Source organism: Sander vitreus, chromosome 11 (assembly GCF_031162955.1).
Source record: "Sander vitreus isolate 19-12246 chromosome 11, sanVit1, whole genome shotgun sequence".
NCBI classification, from domain to species: domain Eukaryota; kingdom Metazoa; phylum Chordata; class Actinopteri; order Perciformes; family Percidae; genus Sander; species Sander vitreus.
The window spans coordinates 22,559,462-22,577,417 of NC_135865.1; the positions used below are offsets into that span (position 1 = coordinate 22,559,462).

At 43.8% G+C, this 17,956-nt stretch overlaps 1 protein-coding gene across 1 annotated transcript; it reads left to right on the top strand.

The window, feature by feature from the left end:
- Positions 1 to 6,392: 6,392 nt before the first annotated feature.
- On the top strand, positions 6,393 to 17,956 carry LOC144525786 (solute carrier family 22 member 4-like). Its single transcript, XM_078262851.1, has 11 exons — positions 6,393 to 6,602; positions 8,710 to 8,919; positions 11,296 to 11,399; positions 11,740 to 11,894; positions 12,335 to 12,506; positions 13,407 to 13,533; positions 13,984 to 14,084; positions 14,431 to 14,645; positions 16,569 to 16,751; positions 17,316 to 17,451; positions 17,854 to 17,956. The coding sequence occupies exons 1-11, from the start codon at positions 6,393 to 6,395 to the stop codon at positions 17,954 to 17,956; spliced, it is 1,716 nt and encodes a 571-aa protein (XP_078118977.1).

Sequence of the window (17,956 nt, forward strand, 5' to 3'; positions counted from 1 at the left end):
TTTTTTTTTAGATTTAGCTGAGAACAGCAGCATTCAATCGTCCTCTGACGTGTTAAAAAGCGACACTTCCTGCTCCAGGGAACCTCCGTCCACTTCTTAATGTACCGTATTTATTCTCTGAGCTTGTTTTTTATGATGATTATGCAAATATGCAAACACAAACTTGTCAAGTTGAGATTATGTAACATTTCTCTCATTTTATTTCTGTAACTTTGATTTATTTGTTTACATTAAAAAACTTCTCCGGGAACCATCACCTTATCGTGGTGGAGAGGTTTGTGTGTCCCTATGAACCTGAGGGCTGTGTTGTCTGGAGCTTTGTGCTCCTGGTAGGGTCTCCCAAGGCAAAGTGGTCTCAGGTGAGGGGCCAGACAAAGAATGGTTCAAAAAATCCTATGAAAAATCGAGGAAGGGATGAAGTGACCCTGCCCGGAGGAAGCCCGGGGCCCCCGTCTGGAGCCAGGCCCAGATGGAGGGCTCGTCAGCGAGCGTCTGGTGGCCGGGTTTGCCACGGAGCCCGGTCGGGCACAGCCCGAAAAAGCTACGTGGCGGACATCCCTCCATCCCATGGGCCCACCACCTGTGGGAGGAACCGCTGGGGTCGGGTGCGCTGCCACATGGGTGGCAGTGAAGGTCAGGGGCCTCGACGGACCAGACCCGGGCAGCAGAGGCTGGCTCTGGGGGACGTGGAATGTCACCTCTCTGTGGGGGAAGGAGCCGGAACTTGTGCGGGAGGTGGAGCGCTACTGGTTAGATCTGGTGGGGCTTACCTCTACGCACAGTCTTGGTTCTGGAACCATACTCCTGGATAGGGGTTGGACTCTTTTCTTCTCCGGAGTTGCCCAGGGTGTGAGGCGCCGGGCGGGTGTGGGGATACTCACAAGCCCCCGGCTGAGCGCCGCTACGTTGGAGTTTAACCCGGTGGGACGAGAGGGTCGCCTCCCCTACGCCTGCGGGTTGTGGGGGGGAAAAACTCTGACTGTTGTTTGTGCATATGCACCAAACAAGAGTTCAGAGTATTCGGCCTTCTTGGAGACCTTGAGTGGAGTCCTGCATGGGGCTCCAGTTGGGGACTCCATAGTTCTGCTGGGGGGACTTCAACGCGCACGTGGGTAATGATGGAGACACATGGAGAGGCGTGATTGGGAGGAACGGCCTCCCTGATCTAAACCAGAGTGGTTGTTTGTTGTTGGACTTCTGTGCTAGTCATGGATTGTCTATAACGAACACCATGTTCGAACATAGGGATGCTCATAAGTGTACTTGGTACCAGAGCACCCTAGGCCAAAGGTCAATGATCGATTTTATAATCGTTTCATCTGATCTGAGGCCATATGTTTTGGACACTCGGGTGAAGAGAGGGGCGGAGCTGTCAACCGATCACCATCTGGTGGTGAGTTGGGTCAGGGGGTGGGGGGAAGACTCTGGACAGACCTGGTAAGCCCAAACGGGTAGTGCGGGTAAATTGGGAACGTCTGGAGGAGGCCCCTGTCCGACAGACTTTCAACTCACACCTCCGGCGGAGCTTTTCATGCATCCCTGTGGAGGCTGGGGGCATTGAACCCGAGTGGACAATGTTCAAAGTTTCCATTGCTGAAGCTGCGGTGAGGAGCTGTGGTCTTAGGGTCTTAGGTGCCTCAAGGGGCGGTAACCCACGAACACCGTGGTGGACACCGGTGGTCAGGGAAGCCGTCCGATTGAAGAAGGAGTCTTTCCGGGATATGTTATCCCAGACGACTCCGGAGGCAGTTGCAAGGTACCGAAGGGCCCGAAGGGCTGCAGCCTCTGCCGTGAAAGAGGCAAAGCAGCGTGTGTGGGAGAAGTTCGGAGAAGACATGGAGAAGGACTTTTCGGTCGGCACCAAGGTGCTTCTGGAAAACCGTTCGCCACCTCAGGAGGGGGAGCGGGAACCATCCAAGCTGTGTACAGTAAGGATGGGACGCTGTTGACCTCAACTGAGGAGGTAATAGGGCGGTGGAAGGAGCACTTTGAGGAACTCCTAAATCCGACTAATACGCCCTCTATGGTAGAGGCAGAGCTGGAGGATGAGGGGGATTGGCATCAATTTCCCTGGTGGAGGTTGCTGAGGTAGTTAAACAACTCCACAGTGGCAAAGCCCCCAGGAATTGATGAGATCCGTCCAGAAATGCTTAAAGCTCTGGGTGTGGAGGGGGTTGTCTTGGTTGACACGCCTCTTAAACATTGCGTGGAAGTCTGGGGACGGTGCCTAAGGAGTGGCAGACCGGGGTGGTGGTTCCCCCTTTTTAAAAAGGGGGGACCAGAGGGTGTGTGGGGGTATCACACTTCTCAGCCTCCCCGGTAAAGTCTACTCGAAGGTACTGGAAAGGAGGGTTCGGTCGATAGTCGAATCTCAGGTTGAAGAGGAACAATGCGGATTCCGCCCTGGTCGTGGAACAACGGACCAGATCTTTACTCTCGCAAGGATCCTGGAGGGAGCCTGGGAGTATGCCCAACCAGTCTACATGTGTTTTGTGGATCTGGAGAAGGCGTATGACCGGGTGCCCCGGGAGATACTGTGGGAGGTGCTGCGGGAGTACGGGGTGAGGGGGTCCCTTCTCAGGGCCATCCAATCTCTGTACGACCAAAGCGAGAGCTGTGTCCGGGTTCTCGGCAGTAAGTCGGACTCGTTTCAGGTGAGAGTTGGCCTCCGCCAGGGCTGCGCTTTGTCACCAATCCTGTTTGTAGTATTTATGGACAGGATATCGAGGCGTAGTCGGGGTGGAGAGGGGTTGCAGTTCGGTGGGCTGGGGATCTCATTGCTGCTTTTTGCAGATGATGTGGTCCTGATGGCATCATCGGCCTTGGACCTTCAGCACTCACTGGATCGGTTCGCAGCCGAGTGTGAAGCGGCTGGGATGAGGATCAGCACCTCTAAATCGGAGGCCATGGTTCTCAGCAGGAAACCGATGGAGTGCCTTCTCCAGGTAGGGAATGAGTCCTTACCCCAAGTGAAGGAGTTCAAGTACCTTGGGGTCTTGTTCGCGAGTGAGGGGACAATGGAGCGGGAGATTGGTCGGAGAATCGGCACAGCAGGTGCGGTATTACATTCAATTTATCGCACCGTTGTGACGAAAAGAGAGCTGAGCCAGAAGGCAAAGCTCTCAATCTACCGGTCAGTTTTTGTTCCTACCCTCACCTATGGTCATGAAGGCTGGGTCATGACCGAAAGAACAAGATCCAGGGTACAAGCGGCCGAAATGGGTTTCCTCAGGAGGGTAGCTGGCGTCTCCCTTAGAGATAGGGTGAGAAGCTCAGTTATCCGTGAGGAGCTCGGAGTAGAGCCGCTGCTCCTTTGCGTCGAAAGGAGCCAGTTGAGGTGGTTCGGGCATCTGGTAAGGATGCCCCCTGGGGCGCCTCCCTAGGGAGGTGTTCCAGGCATGTCCAGCTGGGAGGAGGCCTCGGGGGAGACCCAGGACTAGGTGGAGGGATTATATCTCTAACCTGGCCTGGGAACGCCTCGGGATCCCCCAGTCGGAGCTGGTTAATGTGGCCCGGGAAAGGGAAGTTTGGGGTCCCCTGCTGGAGCTGCTACCCCCGCGACCCGACCCCGGATAAGCGGATGAAGATGGATGGACATTAAAAAAATGCTGACATATATCAGTCCTGCATTCTTTTTAAATAAAGTAATTAGTTGATTTGATTTTGATACAGCTCTGAGGCATTGACCTCAGTACTTTTTACTGATTGAAAAACTAAGTAAGCACTGAATGCTTTTTCGGATTCGTAGTCTTATTTAAGTCACTATCTTATCAGCCCTTGCTTGATTTGAGTCATCAACAAAAACACATCAAATAGATTTAATGAGACCTAAAAGACCCAGATGTGACATTGGTAAGTCTTGTGAACTCAATGTGACTAAGTACAATTTAGAGGTTTTACAGTACTTTACTTCAGTATTTTGGTAGTATATATTGATGCTAATACTTGTGCACTTTTCCTATATTAAATGCAGGACTTTTAGTTGAAACAGTATTTACATTGCTATTTTTACTCAATTAAAAATGTGAGTTAAGTGTGTTACACCACTGTTTGAAACCTCAACGATTCCCATATGCCCTAAAATATAACTATACTATGTTACTACAGTAACTCTCATCTGTGTCCACTAGCGGGCACAACCCACATTACTGTAACATGAAGGCACACATTGACTCATAAATGCCATTAGAAGGAAAACTGTTACTCTAAAACTGGTTTGAGTTGATAACATGTGGACAAGAGCTGCTGAGACTGAAACTTCAGACCTTTTCCTCTTCAGTAGAAAGGCCTGAACAAACCAGTTCATCTGAGGCCATTGGACAGACAGGAGAGACAAAGAGAGAGAGAGAGAACTGGAATGGACGGGAAGCTTTTAACTGGTTTAATCATTTACTGTTCACTCGGTATCTCCTGCTTTGTGGAAATACATGATCGGGCCAGTTAAAAGGTGATGAGTTTTCATTTGTGTCATCCACCTTGCACCTATCATGAGCCTGTAAATGCCATGACAACACCTTACACACAAAGCCTACAGGCACACAATAACTGACCTTCTGCGAGACGTTTACATGCCGGCAACAAACCAGATTACTGTGAAAAGTCAATTTAGGGCAGGACATCGAGGAATATGTTAGTGATGTTAATTAGGGTATTTCCCTGAGATATAGCTTTAGACAGTACAATTGGCTATTAAAGCAAAGAAGTTAATTAATTGAGTGGGTTTTAAAAGTATAATATGCAGTGCTTTTCTCATTAGAATACAAATGTATGAAAATAATTTCAATTTATTTCTCTGACCTACAGCACCACCTCTCTCTCTATCCCCCGAGCCACTAGCTTGCAGTTCAGTGTGTCTTTTTTCCCGTGTATTTTTTTTAAAATGAGTCAGGAAGCAATGCCTAACTTTACTTTTAATTGATATCAAACAAAGACAAAATGTTCTCCCCGCATCTTAAAATGTTTATAAATCGATACTATAGCGCTTCCTTGTTTACTGCTGCAACTGCATAATGAATAAATGCAGAGTAGGAGAAAAGAGCTTCTGTCTCCACAAAATCTGTTGCATATTTGATGTTTTTTTATTTGTGTTTTAGGACGTAACCTCTGTGAAACGATCACAAAATATGCTTTATCTCTCTCTCTCTCTCTTCCCTTGCCTAAGCTTGCAGCGCTGCAGAGAGCCTACTGTACAATGACAGCTACAATAAGCTACATAGCACTAGTTCTGTGTATAGCTAGACTGGAGTATGCGACAATGTTAGCAGTTCTATAATGTGTAAACTACCATGCCAATTTCCAGCTCTCAGGTTGTGTGTTTATATACAGTCTATGGTTGTGACACAGGCCGTATCTGACTTGTCGTGACCAGGCTTCAACTCTTGTTGACTGGCTTGGTTTGAATTTGAACACAGGTCAGATAACCCAGTCCTACCTTGGTCACTGGTGTGAAAGAGGTCTCTCTCTCTCTCTCTCTCTCTCTCTCTCTCGCGCTCTCTCTCTCTCTCTCTGGCTCTGAGCCATGAAAGAAGGGATCTACTTTGAACACTGTGTGTTTACAAACAGTAAGCTGATACTCATTGCACTCATTACATATTCTACCTTTACTCCATAAATAGACAAACATTAAATTTAAAGTAGGAAAAATATGTAATCTATGAAATTATGCACAAAACATCTAAAAACATTTTATAGCCTATAGCCTTTCTCTTCTTAGCTGTTGATTCATTTAGTCCCAATAATCTTCATGTTTACCTTTTAAAAGGGACACAATGTTTCTCTCCAGTGGGGAGACAGAAAGAGAGCGCAGGGTGGGGAGTCTCCAGCCTGCTTTCACCCTCTCTGTCTATTTCTGATATGAAGTGTAGATGTTCCCAACATGAGGAGTTGCAACAAGTAGTTGCACAATAAGCCCAGACTTTTGAGAGGAGGAGGAAAGGGGGAGGATGAGGAGAGGTGGAGTTTTTGTGTCTCGTCTGGGATAAGTGTGAAGCCTCAGAGAGATCCAGAGAGAAGCTGACAAGTGCTGCAACAGGAACAGTATTTGTATTCAGAGAGAAACAATTTCCATTTATTGTAGTACTTATATGTGGGAGAATTGTATTTGTTGTTGTTGTACTTGTAGTAACAGAGGGAACTTGTACTTATTTTCGTGGTATTGCGTATATATTGGTAGCTTTTGAACTTATTGTAATAATATTATTTTGTCAGAGTGATATTTCTTCATGTAGTTTTAAAAGTATTTGTAGTTTTAAGATAGATCTGTGGGCATTGATTGTTAGTTACTTCAGTGGACATAATAGCACTTAATGAATGAACTGATGAAAAGTATAGACTGCAGGTGTAAAGTAAAAATCGGAGTCGTACAGAATTGAGTATAAGTAGAGTCCAGTAAAATGCAAGACTATGAGGAGTCAGTGTCTTTCCTGGGGACCTGGGGCCCATTTCAGAAGAGAACCTTCTTCCTGCTCTGTCTCACCACCATCCCAAGTGGATACAACCTCCTGGCCGTCATCTTCCTGCTGGCAACGCCCCCCCACCAATGCTACATCCCAGACAATAGCAACCTAAGCCAGGACTGGATCCAGACCAGCATCCCAATACAGGTCAGAACCAGTCAGAATGGGTTTCGAGCCTGTTCAAAACTGAATGACTAGTGAATAAAGTAATTAACACTTTCAGACTTGTATTTCATCATCACCCTTTAATCAAATACAATCAAAATATATTTCTCTAACATTGAAGCTTTAAATGGACTTTAAAGGCCTCTAAAATAAGTTATTTGTGCATATCATGCATCATTTGTATGCGTTACAAATCTTTGTTTTATAATGTGACAATGTTATGGTTACGGTTTAGTCACAAACAGGACTTGGTTCGGTTTAGAAAAAGATCTTTGTTTCGGTTTTAATTACAATCACCTTAACCCTAACCCTCCTTAACTAAGAGTTAGGGTTAGGTAACCCTAACTTAAAGTTAGGGGACCTTCATTGTCATGTAAAACAACGGAAGAGAATCTCTCCCCAAAATTCAATTAACTCTGAATTTCCCCTCAGCACTACGAAGTGTTTTAGCGTCTTATTGTTTTGGTTTTCGGCCCATAACCTTACAGTTTAAGTTTACACTCTAGTATTACAGCAGTCCAACCTCACCAAGAAAACAACCATATGGGTTGATTAAGCAAGCAGCTCATAACGACCGACTATTACGTTTCTTGTTAGCCAGCGATCTCTTGTGGAGTAATTATTGCGAGAGTAAATGAGGAAATGATGTGACAAAGTATAAGTGCGCGAAGTCCTGCGTAAAGGGCCTATCAGACCATAAGCAGCACGGGAACTACTGCTCTCTGAAACCCATTGTTTCCCATCACTTGCACTGGGGTGGTGGTGGATGAGTCAAACATACACAGGACTTTCACTCAGGATACCTGGGTTTATGTCCCATGTGAAACCAAAAGACAGTTGTCATTTTGAAGTTAACTGAGTTAAGCTATAACCTTTACGGACCTTAGTATGTGTCGCAATGACATAATGTCACGTCCTAATTTTAATAGTCTTATGTGACACATTTTAAGCAAATCCCTGATGTAGTATTTTTGTGCCTAAACTTGACTAGTTCTGTTTCACAACGTTTATTATGTGTTTAAAACTGCGGCCATTACATTCAATAGAACCATCACATAATTTGGTCACATGATTAAACCACCACCGTGTAGCGGTAAATAGAGTAGTCGTATGTGTTGTTTTGGGAGTTTTTGGAAATCTACTTATAATGTTATTTATGTATGAGGGTGTGTTGTATTACAGCGTTGTTGTTTTTTCGTAGCAGGCTGCTGTTTTCAGCTATAAACTCACTGTACACTACCTGCTCAGCACCAAACAGCAGATAGACACAGTTAGCAACTACTCTGTTTTATAAGTCTTTTATTCAATTTTCTTACTTTTACCATGATTGCTTGGTATGGTCTGAACATCAGTGACAAAAAACACCTAAGCCATGTTGTAAAGGTGGCTGGTAAGGTGATAGGTATCCCACAGACCCTCTTGACAGCTATCTTTGACCTGAAAGTACTCTGCAAGGCCAGGTCTATATTTGACTGCACAAAACACCCCCTTCACTTTGAGTCAGAGTACCCCGGTTCAAGAGCAATAGCAGTAAAAACTCCTTTGTTTCCTTACTCAGCTTACTTTGTGCATTTACTTTAGATTTTTTAGAGATTGCTGCTGTAGTACTGTGTATAATTGTTTGCTGTATATTGTATGTACAGGAAACATTTTTGTACTTTTTGTTTTTGTATTGTTTTTGTTTATTTGTTCTTTTTTAGCTTATTCTCCTGACTGCAAATGAGGTTTCTCATCTGGGATAATAAAGAACTGGACTATTGCTGCTGAACAAAGTGGAGTATTTAGCAGCTAAAGCACCAGATATTTTATCTCAGGAGATGGTGGAGACCAAAAACAGAGCTTACAGAGAGTGCTTATTGAACTTAAGATGCACAATTTTCCTTTTCAATAAAAATAAAATGAAAATAAAAGACTTGTTAGGCTGGCCCTGTCTCCCCTGAAGTTTGCAGCTGCAGTTGAACATTGACTCTGAGCTTTGGATCCGGGAAGTGACCTTTATGCAGGTCAGAACTGATGTGGTCTGCTCAGGTGCACCTCTTGTTGTTGCAGCACAAGTTGGAAATAATGAGGATGTTGTTTTCCTGGTCAGCAGGTGGCCGGGCGGCTTGAGAGAAGCAGTTGTAGCCGGTACGAGATGGACCTGGTGCAGAACCTGTCTGCACTGGTAACCAGACCCAGCCTGGACCTGATCCACAACCTGTCAGGTCCAGAGTTCCTTCTCTCTAGCCTGAAGCAGGAGGGCTGTAAAGATGGATGGACCTACAGTACTGAGCACTACGAGTCTACTGTAGTCACTGAGGTACTGAGCTATTGCTGCATCTGTTGTTACTAAGGAATTTACTACTGCAAGTACAAAAACACTACATTTTACTTTTACTCTTCCCATTAGTGACCCCCCACCTTCCTCCGTCTACTGTTGGTTACTGTTTAGACTCCAGATTGTTAGATAAGAATCCGGTCTGGTCAGAACAGCTTCTGCCTGTAAAACACTGATGCGTCATGACTTCTCTTAGCGGCTACCAATCATTGACTTACCTTGATAAAACTGGAAATGACTGGATGGTGTCTTCTGCATGTGTCATATATCTGTGTGGTGTAATGCCACAACTTCTAGGCTACTGTACAACAGCTACAGTTGCTAAATTTATGTTTGTGTTAATGAATCTGTATTGAACTTTTAGTCAGATTATTTTTATGCGCAACTACAAAGAAAAACAGCTGTACATTAATTTCTGTTGTGCTATTCTAATCTGTTTTCCATTTACATAGTGCCAACTACTTCTGACAGGGTTTTGATCTTTTGAGTTCACTGAGGAAAAGTGATCAATAAAAATATAAATATACTTTAAGTTTCCAAAGCTTTTCAAAGTTACATCTTTTGGCGTACATTTTGTCTCATTTCTTGTTTGTACAAAATAGTAAGTGCATCAAAATCATACATTAACTGCCAACAGTGTACTCTGCAGATAACTATACAATATATAGTTTATTGATTTTATAAATGGATTTAAAAACAGACCTAGCTTATACTTTCATGTTTGTAGAGGTATTGCTGTTATTATTCCTTGTTTGTTTGGGTTTTGCGACTTTGACACAAAATACATAAGCGCACTAATAAAGGCCTTTTTATGGTTGTGCGTCGAATCGACGGCATAGCTCCGCAGACCCCTCTGCATCTACGCCGTAGCCTGACGTGCACCTCTCGAAAAATGTAACTACACGTCGCTCGGCCGTGGCTTGGTAGCGTTGCATTTCCCCTGACTAATTTCCTGGTTCTCCTTCTCCATAAACAACATGAAATCAAGGAGAGGGTTAACTTTTCCTGCTACAGATTCAGAAAACACAGGGGAGACACTTTGTTTCTCTCACTATGACTCTAGAGTCGGTACTCGCTCCAAAACTAATCAGCATCACTCTTTCACTTCTCCCTCTATCACCCACTCCCCCACACACACACACACACACACACACACACACACACACACACACACACACACACACACATGCCGGCTCGACGCACACACCAGCCCACAAGTATAAACATCAGGCCACTTAAGTAGGCTACGGCGAAAGCTCTGCGTAGAGCCTGCGCAGAACCATAAAAAGGCCTAAGACTGTGTGAGGTAGAGTGTAAGATTAAAAGCACAGAATTGAAAGGCAGAGTGGGCATCACCAAGTACAGGTAATTGCTGTAGCGTTCTGGCGATGCAAGACTTACTACAGGGCAACCGGTAAACAGGTAGCCAAGAAAACCAGGAGGGCTTAAATACCACGGCAACTTGGCAATATAGATAATGAGGCATAGGCAGTGAAAGCAACACAATCAAATCCCTCACCATAAAGTGATTTATGTCCATGTACTGCTGTGAGGCAACTCTGTAAAGTTCATCTCAGCTTGGTGCCATTTGTGAGGCTGAGGCATATGTTGGGTGGGCAACCAAACCTTTGGCAAAGGGAGGTAGAAAGGCTCAGGAGGATGGCCCAGATGAGAAGACAAAGCCAGGCCACAGACAAGGCAACATCACAGCCCCAAAACTGAGGGGGTTGATGGAGGTTGATGCTGGAGGACCAAGCAGACAGGAGATGGATTATGCTGGACTGTGCTCAAAGCTGCAGGACATTTAAGAACCATTTCTAAAGAAATGGACACTGAAGGACCAGAATCTAAAGAACCTTGATGCTGGAGGACTGTGCTTGGAGCATATGGACTAGAGAGAACCTGACTCGATGACTGTCTCTAAGAAAATGGATACTGAAGGACCAAAATCTGAGCTGAATCTGAACACTGGAAGACTAGGCTCAAAGTAGTTGGATGCTAGAGGACTGTGCTCAGAGGAAGAACCAGTGGGTTCAAGCAGGAAATAGGGGTTCAAAAGCTTGTGCAGAAGACTGAAAAGAACAGAGACTCGGGACATACATACTCAGGATAAACCATTACAGGAACAGCAACTCAAGCACAGATAGATCAGGTCAAAAGGTTCTGTTCCCAGACATACGTGACTGCTGATGACCAGGGGGACTGGTCTTTTGGACGTTTTTCCAGTTCATGCTTTTAATGTCTGTTTGTTGTGTTATTCCTGGTTGCATTCCCATGTTTGCTTTATAGTCTGCAGTATTATTCCAGTTAATATGTTAATGTCTGCTGCAGAATTCCCAAATGTCCCTTGTCTTCCAGTTTAACCTGGTGTGCAGGGACCAATGGAAACAGCCTCTGACCTCTGTCGTCTACTTCCTGGGAGGACTGTTCGGATGCTTCATCTCTGGACAGATCTCTGACCGGTACTTTTCAGTTTCAGTTGAAACTGCTTCCCTTTTTATTGCTGCTCTCAGCTGCTAGTTAGCAGAGGTAAAGTTAGTTAGCTGTGAGCTAAGCAGGCATTGACCCAAAGAGCTGAAGGTCTTCTACAATTTATGGAAAAAGAAAATGTACAATAATTTGGATAGCTGACAGTCCTAAAATGTAGAGACCTACACCATATACATAGCCTGCAAATTAAAAAACATGAAGCTTTCATGGTTTGCTTTAAACTTGGACGACCATCACGCTTCCAACAATATCTTACTACTTCAGTCTCTCTTCTTTGACAATAATATCTAAATCTGTTGTATTTTATTTCAGATTTGGCAGGAAGCCTGCACTGTTTGGTGCCATCACCGCGCTGAGCATCTTCAGCAGTGCTGTGGCCTTCGCTCCGTCCTGGCCCGTCTTCACCATGCTCTTCTTTTTGCTGGGCCTGGGTCAGATCACCAGCTACATAGTTGCATTTGTTCTGGGTATGGCTTTTTCAATTTATTCTGTGACTGCTGGCTTTTATCCTCCTATCCACTGGTTGCCTGCTCCAGTGTTGTTGTTGTGTTGTTGACCCTGCCCAAACTGATAAGGACACATTTGAAATTTTTTGAAAAGTCTTGAAAGTCTTCTTCTGTCTGTTTTGGCTTTGTATACATACAAAGCCAGTGCTTTAAACCCAGAAAATGAATCTTCACAACAAATATGAAAACACCAGTATTGTTTTGTATTGTTGAGAGAGAAGTTTTCATAAATGCCGATGAATGATTGTCATCTTGCCAAACTTTCACTGAGATGGCTGATATATTTCTACTTACAACGTCATCATTATTTTATCCTTGTGCACTGACAACATAAACAACTAAAAGGTCTATTAGAGAAGTTAGTATCATTCGCTGACACTTTTCAAACGTTTCCTTCACAGGTTCAGAGATCCTGATCGGTTCGACTAGAGTTCTCTTCTCCAACCTGTGTTTGCCTTGGGTCTACGTGTTCGGTATGATGGTGCTGCCTGTCACTGCTTACCTGGTTAGGAGCTGGAGACACCTGTCACTGACCATGGCTGTGCCAGGCCTGGCCTGTATCCCCCTCTGGTGGTAAGATGACCTCAGAACACTACAATCACACTCAACACACTCAAGATATATCTGCATCTTTTGTACTAATTGATTAATTAGTTTGCAGGTGATATTTTTATATGACATAAAGGACAAGATGACATATGTCAGGGTCCAGTTAATGAATTTGTCCAACTTGTTCAACTGGTAACCTGATTTTGTACCTTGATGTACTACAAACAAAAGACTTTGTTCAGACAGACAAAAAACTAAACCCTTGCTTACATTTAAATGGAATTACTTGTTGAGGGTGGTCTTCACAAAATAAACACAGGGTCATTCAGCAAAAAAAGTTTAACCTGGCTCAATTCTTGCCAAAATGCAATGCCATCCAGATCAAATGCATGCAAGTGCACATTCCTGGTAGATTACTGTGTTACATGAACACTGTATATCTACTGTCTACCTTACAATAAAATATTAGTTGATGTGATAACGTTCCACAGTTCTCAACACCTGTCTCTGGGTATTATAAACCGCCTTCCGACTATGACATAAACTGGCCTTTCCTGCCCACACAGCCACTTGGGAACACCCCACTCATGGAACGCCCTACTGCATGTTATGTTTAAAGTGCAAATAAGCACCCTGTTTAAGCTTGAACACGCCCCGTGCACATATTCTGAAAAAACTTTTAAACCAAAGCCTGAGGCACAAGGTTAGTGTCTTGTATTTTTTGAGCGTGGAATACATTTTTTCATAAATGTTCGCCATGCTTGTCTGATAATTTCCGACCTAGGTGGACAGACTCCTTAAGTTATTCCTACCATAGCTTGATGAATGAGAAAGAGTCTGTATATAACACAGATGGATGAACCAGGGTGATCTATAGTCCTTCCCCAATTTAAACCAAACCATTTTCAACTGTGTGTCCACCAGGCTAATCCCAGAGTCTCCTCGCTGGTTGGTGTCTCGTGGCCGTTTTCAGGAAGCAGAACTACTGCTGAGGTCAGCGGCTCTGGAGAACAGAGTGGAAGCTCCACATGTCATCTTCCTCTCAGCCAACGTAAGAGCCTCAAACCTCAGCCTTGTTTCACACACTAAAGCAGAGGTCTTCAACAATTTTTAATCCAAGGACCCCTTAACTGAAGGAGAGACGGAGCAGGGACCCCCTAATTGTATAAAATTAACCTGGGCCTACAATAACCTGTAGGGCAGCCTACAGCCTTTATAGATACCTTTTTTGCATACAATACTAAGCTATTCAAATATTAATGGATTTGAAATTATTTCATAAGTCATTTTTTGATGTTAAACATACATGTTGCACATTGAATCCTTTTAATTAACAGTGAATGGCCTTAGTGACTACCTTACCTATGGGCCACTAAACCTATTATCAAATAGGAAGATTTACATTTGCTAATAATATGTTGGATTTATGTTAGGCCAATTTGATGCCCCCTGGGGGCTAAAGCATGGTGTACATTGTACTGCAGTTTCTGTCTCTCCACAGGTTGAAAAAGCAACAAGCGAGAAGGCAGAGTCCCCCAATTTCCTGGACCTGCTGAGGACAGCAAACATTCGACAGATTACATTTATTCTTTGGCTCATGTGGTGAGTTAAAACACATTTTTATTGCAAGAATTTCCCCTGAATTTCAGGAACTTTACTGGTTGGTCCATCCATCCAGAGGAAGAGGATACATATTTCAAGATACATTTCATCAAAGTTGTCCATTTCCATCAAATTTACTGTGTTGTCCGCAGAGGATGATTACTAATAATTTTGGGGAACCTATAGCACCACCATCAGGACAAATCTTACATTCTTACCGCAATAATATCAGCATCTAATGTTCAGTTTCACGTTCCTGCTCTCAAGAGGATGAACCCTTTAGTTTACATTTACATTACATTTTAGCTCATAGTGTTGCTGTGTTACATTTAATTCTTGTTTGCAGGTTTTCTTTGAGTGTAAGCTACTTTGGACTGTCATTCAACATGTCTGGTCTCTATGGCAACCCTTTCCTGAACTACTTCCTGGTGACGGCTATTGAACTCCCAGCATACGCTGCCAGTTGGCTGGCGGCACGCAGTCTTCCTCGCCGCCTGTCGTATATCAGCTTCACCCTGCTGGGGGCGCTAGCTCTGCTCCTCATCCAAATCACTCTGTACAGTGAGTAAGACTAGCACAAGCTAGCTGCACTCCTCCACTGCTTTCTTTCTTTGTGAATTATATTCATGTTTTTGAATGAAATAGAAACAATTAACCATTTTCGACTAAATCTATTGTTCACTAAGCCACATTCCCTTCAGTTACCGTTGCTACGCCTGTCAGGGATTCTCGTTCTTATGCACCGCATATGCAGTTTGCAACAATAATGGATGCAGATTTATCATCGGAATTCCTAAAAAAATTTTAAACAATGGATTCTTGATTTCAGACAGAGGTAGACAAAAGCAGCTTCTCATTTCTAGCCAGTGGTCGTTGATTCTGCCGGCTGAAACGATTATTGTTGCAAGTAGTTTTCATCAGCTGTAGTTAGCTAGTGTTGGGTAATTAGCTAACGCTAACTTATAGTCAATTAGATTTTTTATTTATCGCGAACAATTAAAGGTCCCATTAGATGGTGCTCTTTGGATGTTTTTAATATAGACCTTAGTAGTCCTCTAATACTGTATCTGAAGTCTCTTTCCCGAAATTCAGCCTCGGTGCAGAATTACAGCCACTAGAGCCAGTCCCACAATGAGCTTTACTTAGTATGTGCCATTTCTGTGTCTGTAGCTATTGAGGAGGAGAGAGGGGGGGCAAGGTGGAGAGTGGGGGTGTGGCCTTGACCAACTGCAACTTTGCTCGTTTGTCTCTCTCTCATGGGTGGGCCAAATTCTCTGGGCGGGCAAAGCAGATAAAGGGGAGGTAACCTTTCCTCTTATGACCTCATAGGGAGCAAGATTCCAGATCGGCCCATCTGAGCTTTCATTTTCTCAAAGGCAGAGCAGGATACCCAGGGCTCGGTTTACACCTATCGCCATTTCTAGCCACTGGAGGACCATAGGCAGGCTGGGGGAACTCATATTAATGTTAAAAAACCTCATAAAGTGAAAATGCCATGCCATGGGACCTTTAAGTATGTTGTAAAAGAAGAAAAACAATACCAGATAAATACACAAACACAAATTATGTCTACATTCAGTGTTGTTACTCACCAACACAAATTCTCCTTGAGGGCTGACAAAGTGATGAATGCATTTCCTTCCTCAAAGAACATTTGCAAAGCATATTCTTTTATGTATTTTAATTCAGCTTCGCTTGCATGCAAGTTTATCAAATGTATGTCTTACTTTTTGCTACTTAGTCTTTGCTCCTTTGCTGGTGCATTGCTGCATATACTGGCATGTTAACACCACTTGTAGATCAGTGCAATAGTGTGAAAACATTGTCAGGAATGTGGATCGCGTCGGGGACCCACTCATAAAAAAGAAAAACGTTCTACTAGTGTTCAAAAACTGCACAGGGAATCTTTAAATGTGCATTTGAAGGGTGCATTCATAATATTATGCTAACAGACTGAGGCTAAAGTCTCCTAAAGTATCCTCACTGGTTGATAATCCATGAAGAAGACATGGAAGAAAGGAGCAGCATTGTTCTTTTATTGCAGAGTATTGCCAGTAAGCACTAGTATTACAGTATTATAAATAAAAGTGTAAGTGACCTGCAGTCCAACAAGATAATGGCGTTTGTATACTGCTCTTCAGCTTTGGAACTAATGCTAGGTTCCTGCTGTAAATTATGTGCTTGGTGGCCATGCATGCTAACAATTGCAGTTCATGTTAGAGCAGATAAACACAGAGTTTAGTCTATTCCTTACAATTTTGCTGGGTTGGTTTTGGAACAAAACAAGACGTCACCTCCTAACTCTTTATATACAAAATATCTCTCTTATTGCAGCAAAATGCATTCAACACATATCAAGAAATACAAAGCTTGACATGCCTGCCAGGCTTAGTTATGGTATGTGGTATATGGTTAAGTGGTTCAGTGCTTCAGAAATGGTTTCTTTTCCCCATCGTTAATTTACAGCCCTCCTCCTCCCTGCAGGTTATCCAATTCTCACCCTGACCCTGGTGCTGCTCGGTAAATTTGGCCTTCTGGCTGGTGCCGGGGTGTTGTACATGTTCACTGGTGAGCTGTCTCCCACAGTCATCAGGAACACAGCAATGTCCTCTTGTGCCATGTTCTCCAGAGTGGGGTCCTCTGTTTCCCCGTACCTGCTGCAGCTGGGTGAGACTTTCACTTCAAACATTAAACTGTGGAGTATATGTACTGCAATAACGTATTACAACTAAATAATTGTTGTAGTAGTGGTACCATCAATACCAGCTGAAGTAGTAGCTGTGAGGCTGCTATTGTGTTGCATTTAGACTGGGCTTTGTTTAGAAATTGGTGTTGTCCAGCAACTTTCGCGCACAGAAACTTGAGTAAAGATAATTACCTCTTCTGAAGAGTCCATCAGGTTTTTTTTTTTATCCTCTGTGTCCTCCTTGGCTACTAGCAAATGTATGGAAGAGGGGTGGGGGTGAAGCGTGATCACGGAAGGCTTGTATCATGTGGATGCACCGACAGAATTGTTGTCATTACTTAGAATTCCTCATGGGGAGACATAAACTACGCACTATAGCTTTAAATCTGACGATACAGCTATAATTTAAGTATATTTCTGGTTTGATCTAGTGGGGTTTCAAGACATTTATCCAATTTTTGGGGAATTTGGATGAATGTAATGCTTATAAGGGTATGTGTCGGACAAAGTATGAACTCACTGATCTGCTCTGGTTTTGTCTCCAGCTGTGTTCAATGACTTCCTGCCGTGGATCGTTGTAGGTTCTCTGTCTGTGCTCAGTGTTCTGGTCTGCGTCTTCCTGCCAGAGACCTTCAAACAGCCGCTGCCTGACACCATCCAGCAGATGGCGCTAACACAGCGGTCAGTCTGCACATTTGAGTGTTGATGCGGTCGTTCAGCATAGGAAAAGTCTACGAATCTGAGAATGGATCTTTGAAATGAAATGAACTAAACTATTTTCATACACGTCTACACAACAAGATATCAGAATAATCAGAAACTGTTTAATTTCCAAGTAGGTTTGCACAGACAAGGAATTTGGCATGGTGATTTAGTGCATAACAATAAGCACAGTGCATGAATGAATGAAACACACTAGGGCTAAGTTTTAAATGGATGCTTAGACACAAGAACAGAGACAGCAGCTGAGAATGGAGAACCAAAAAGGTGTCAAATACATATTACATTTACAAACAATGTAAAATGAAATGTCATTGTGTATGTGCCACCTGAATAATGCAGCTCTCCTCATCTGGCTTCCAGGTTCAGGTGGCCATGGGCCTCCATGCCTCTTTCAGAGAATGATGGGAAATCAGCTAAAGACCAGACTACTACGCCTGAGATCATCTGCACAACTCACCTATAA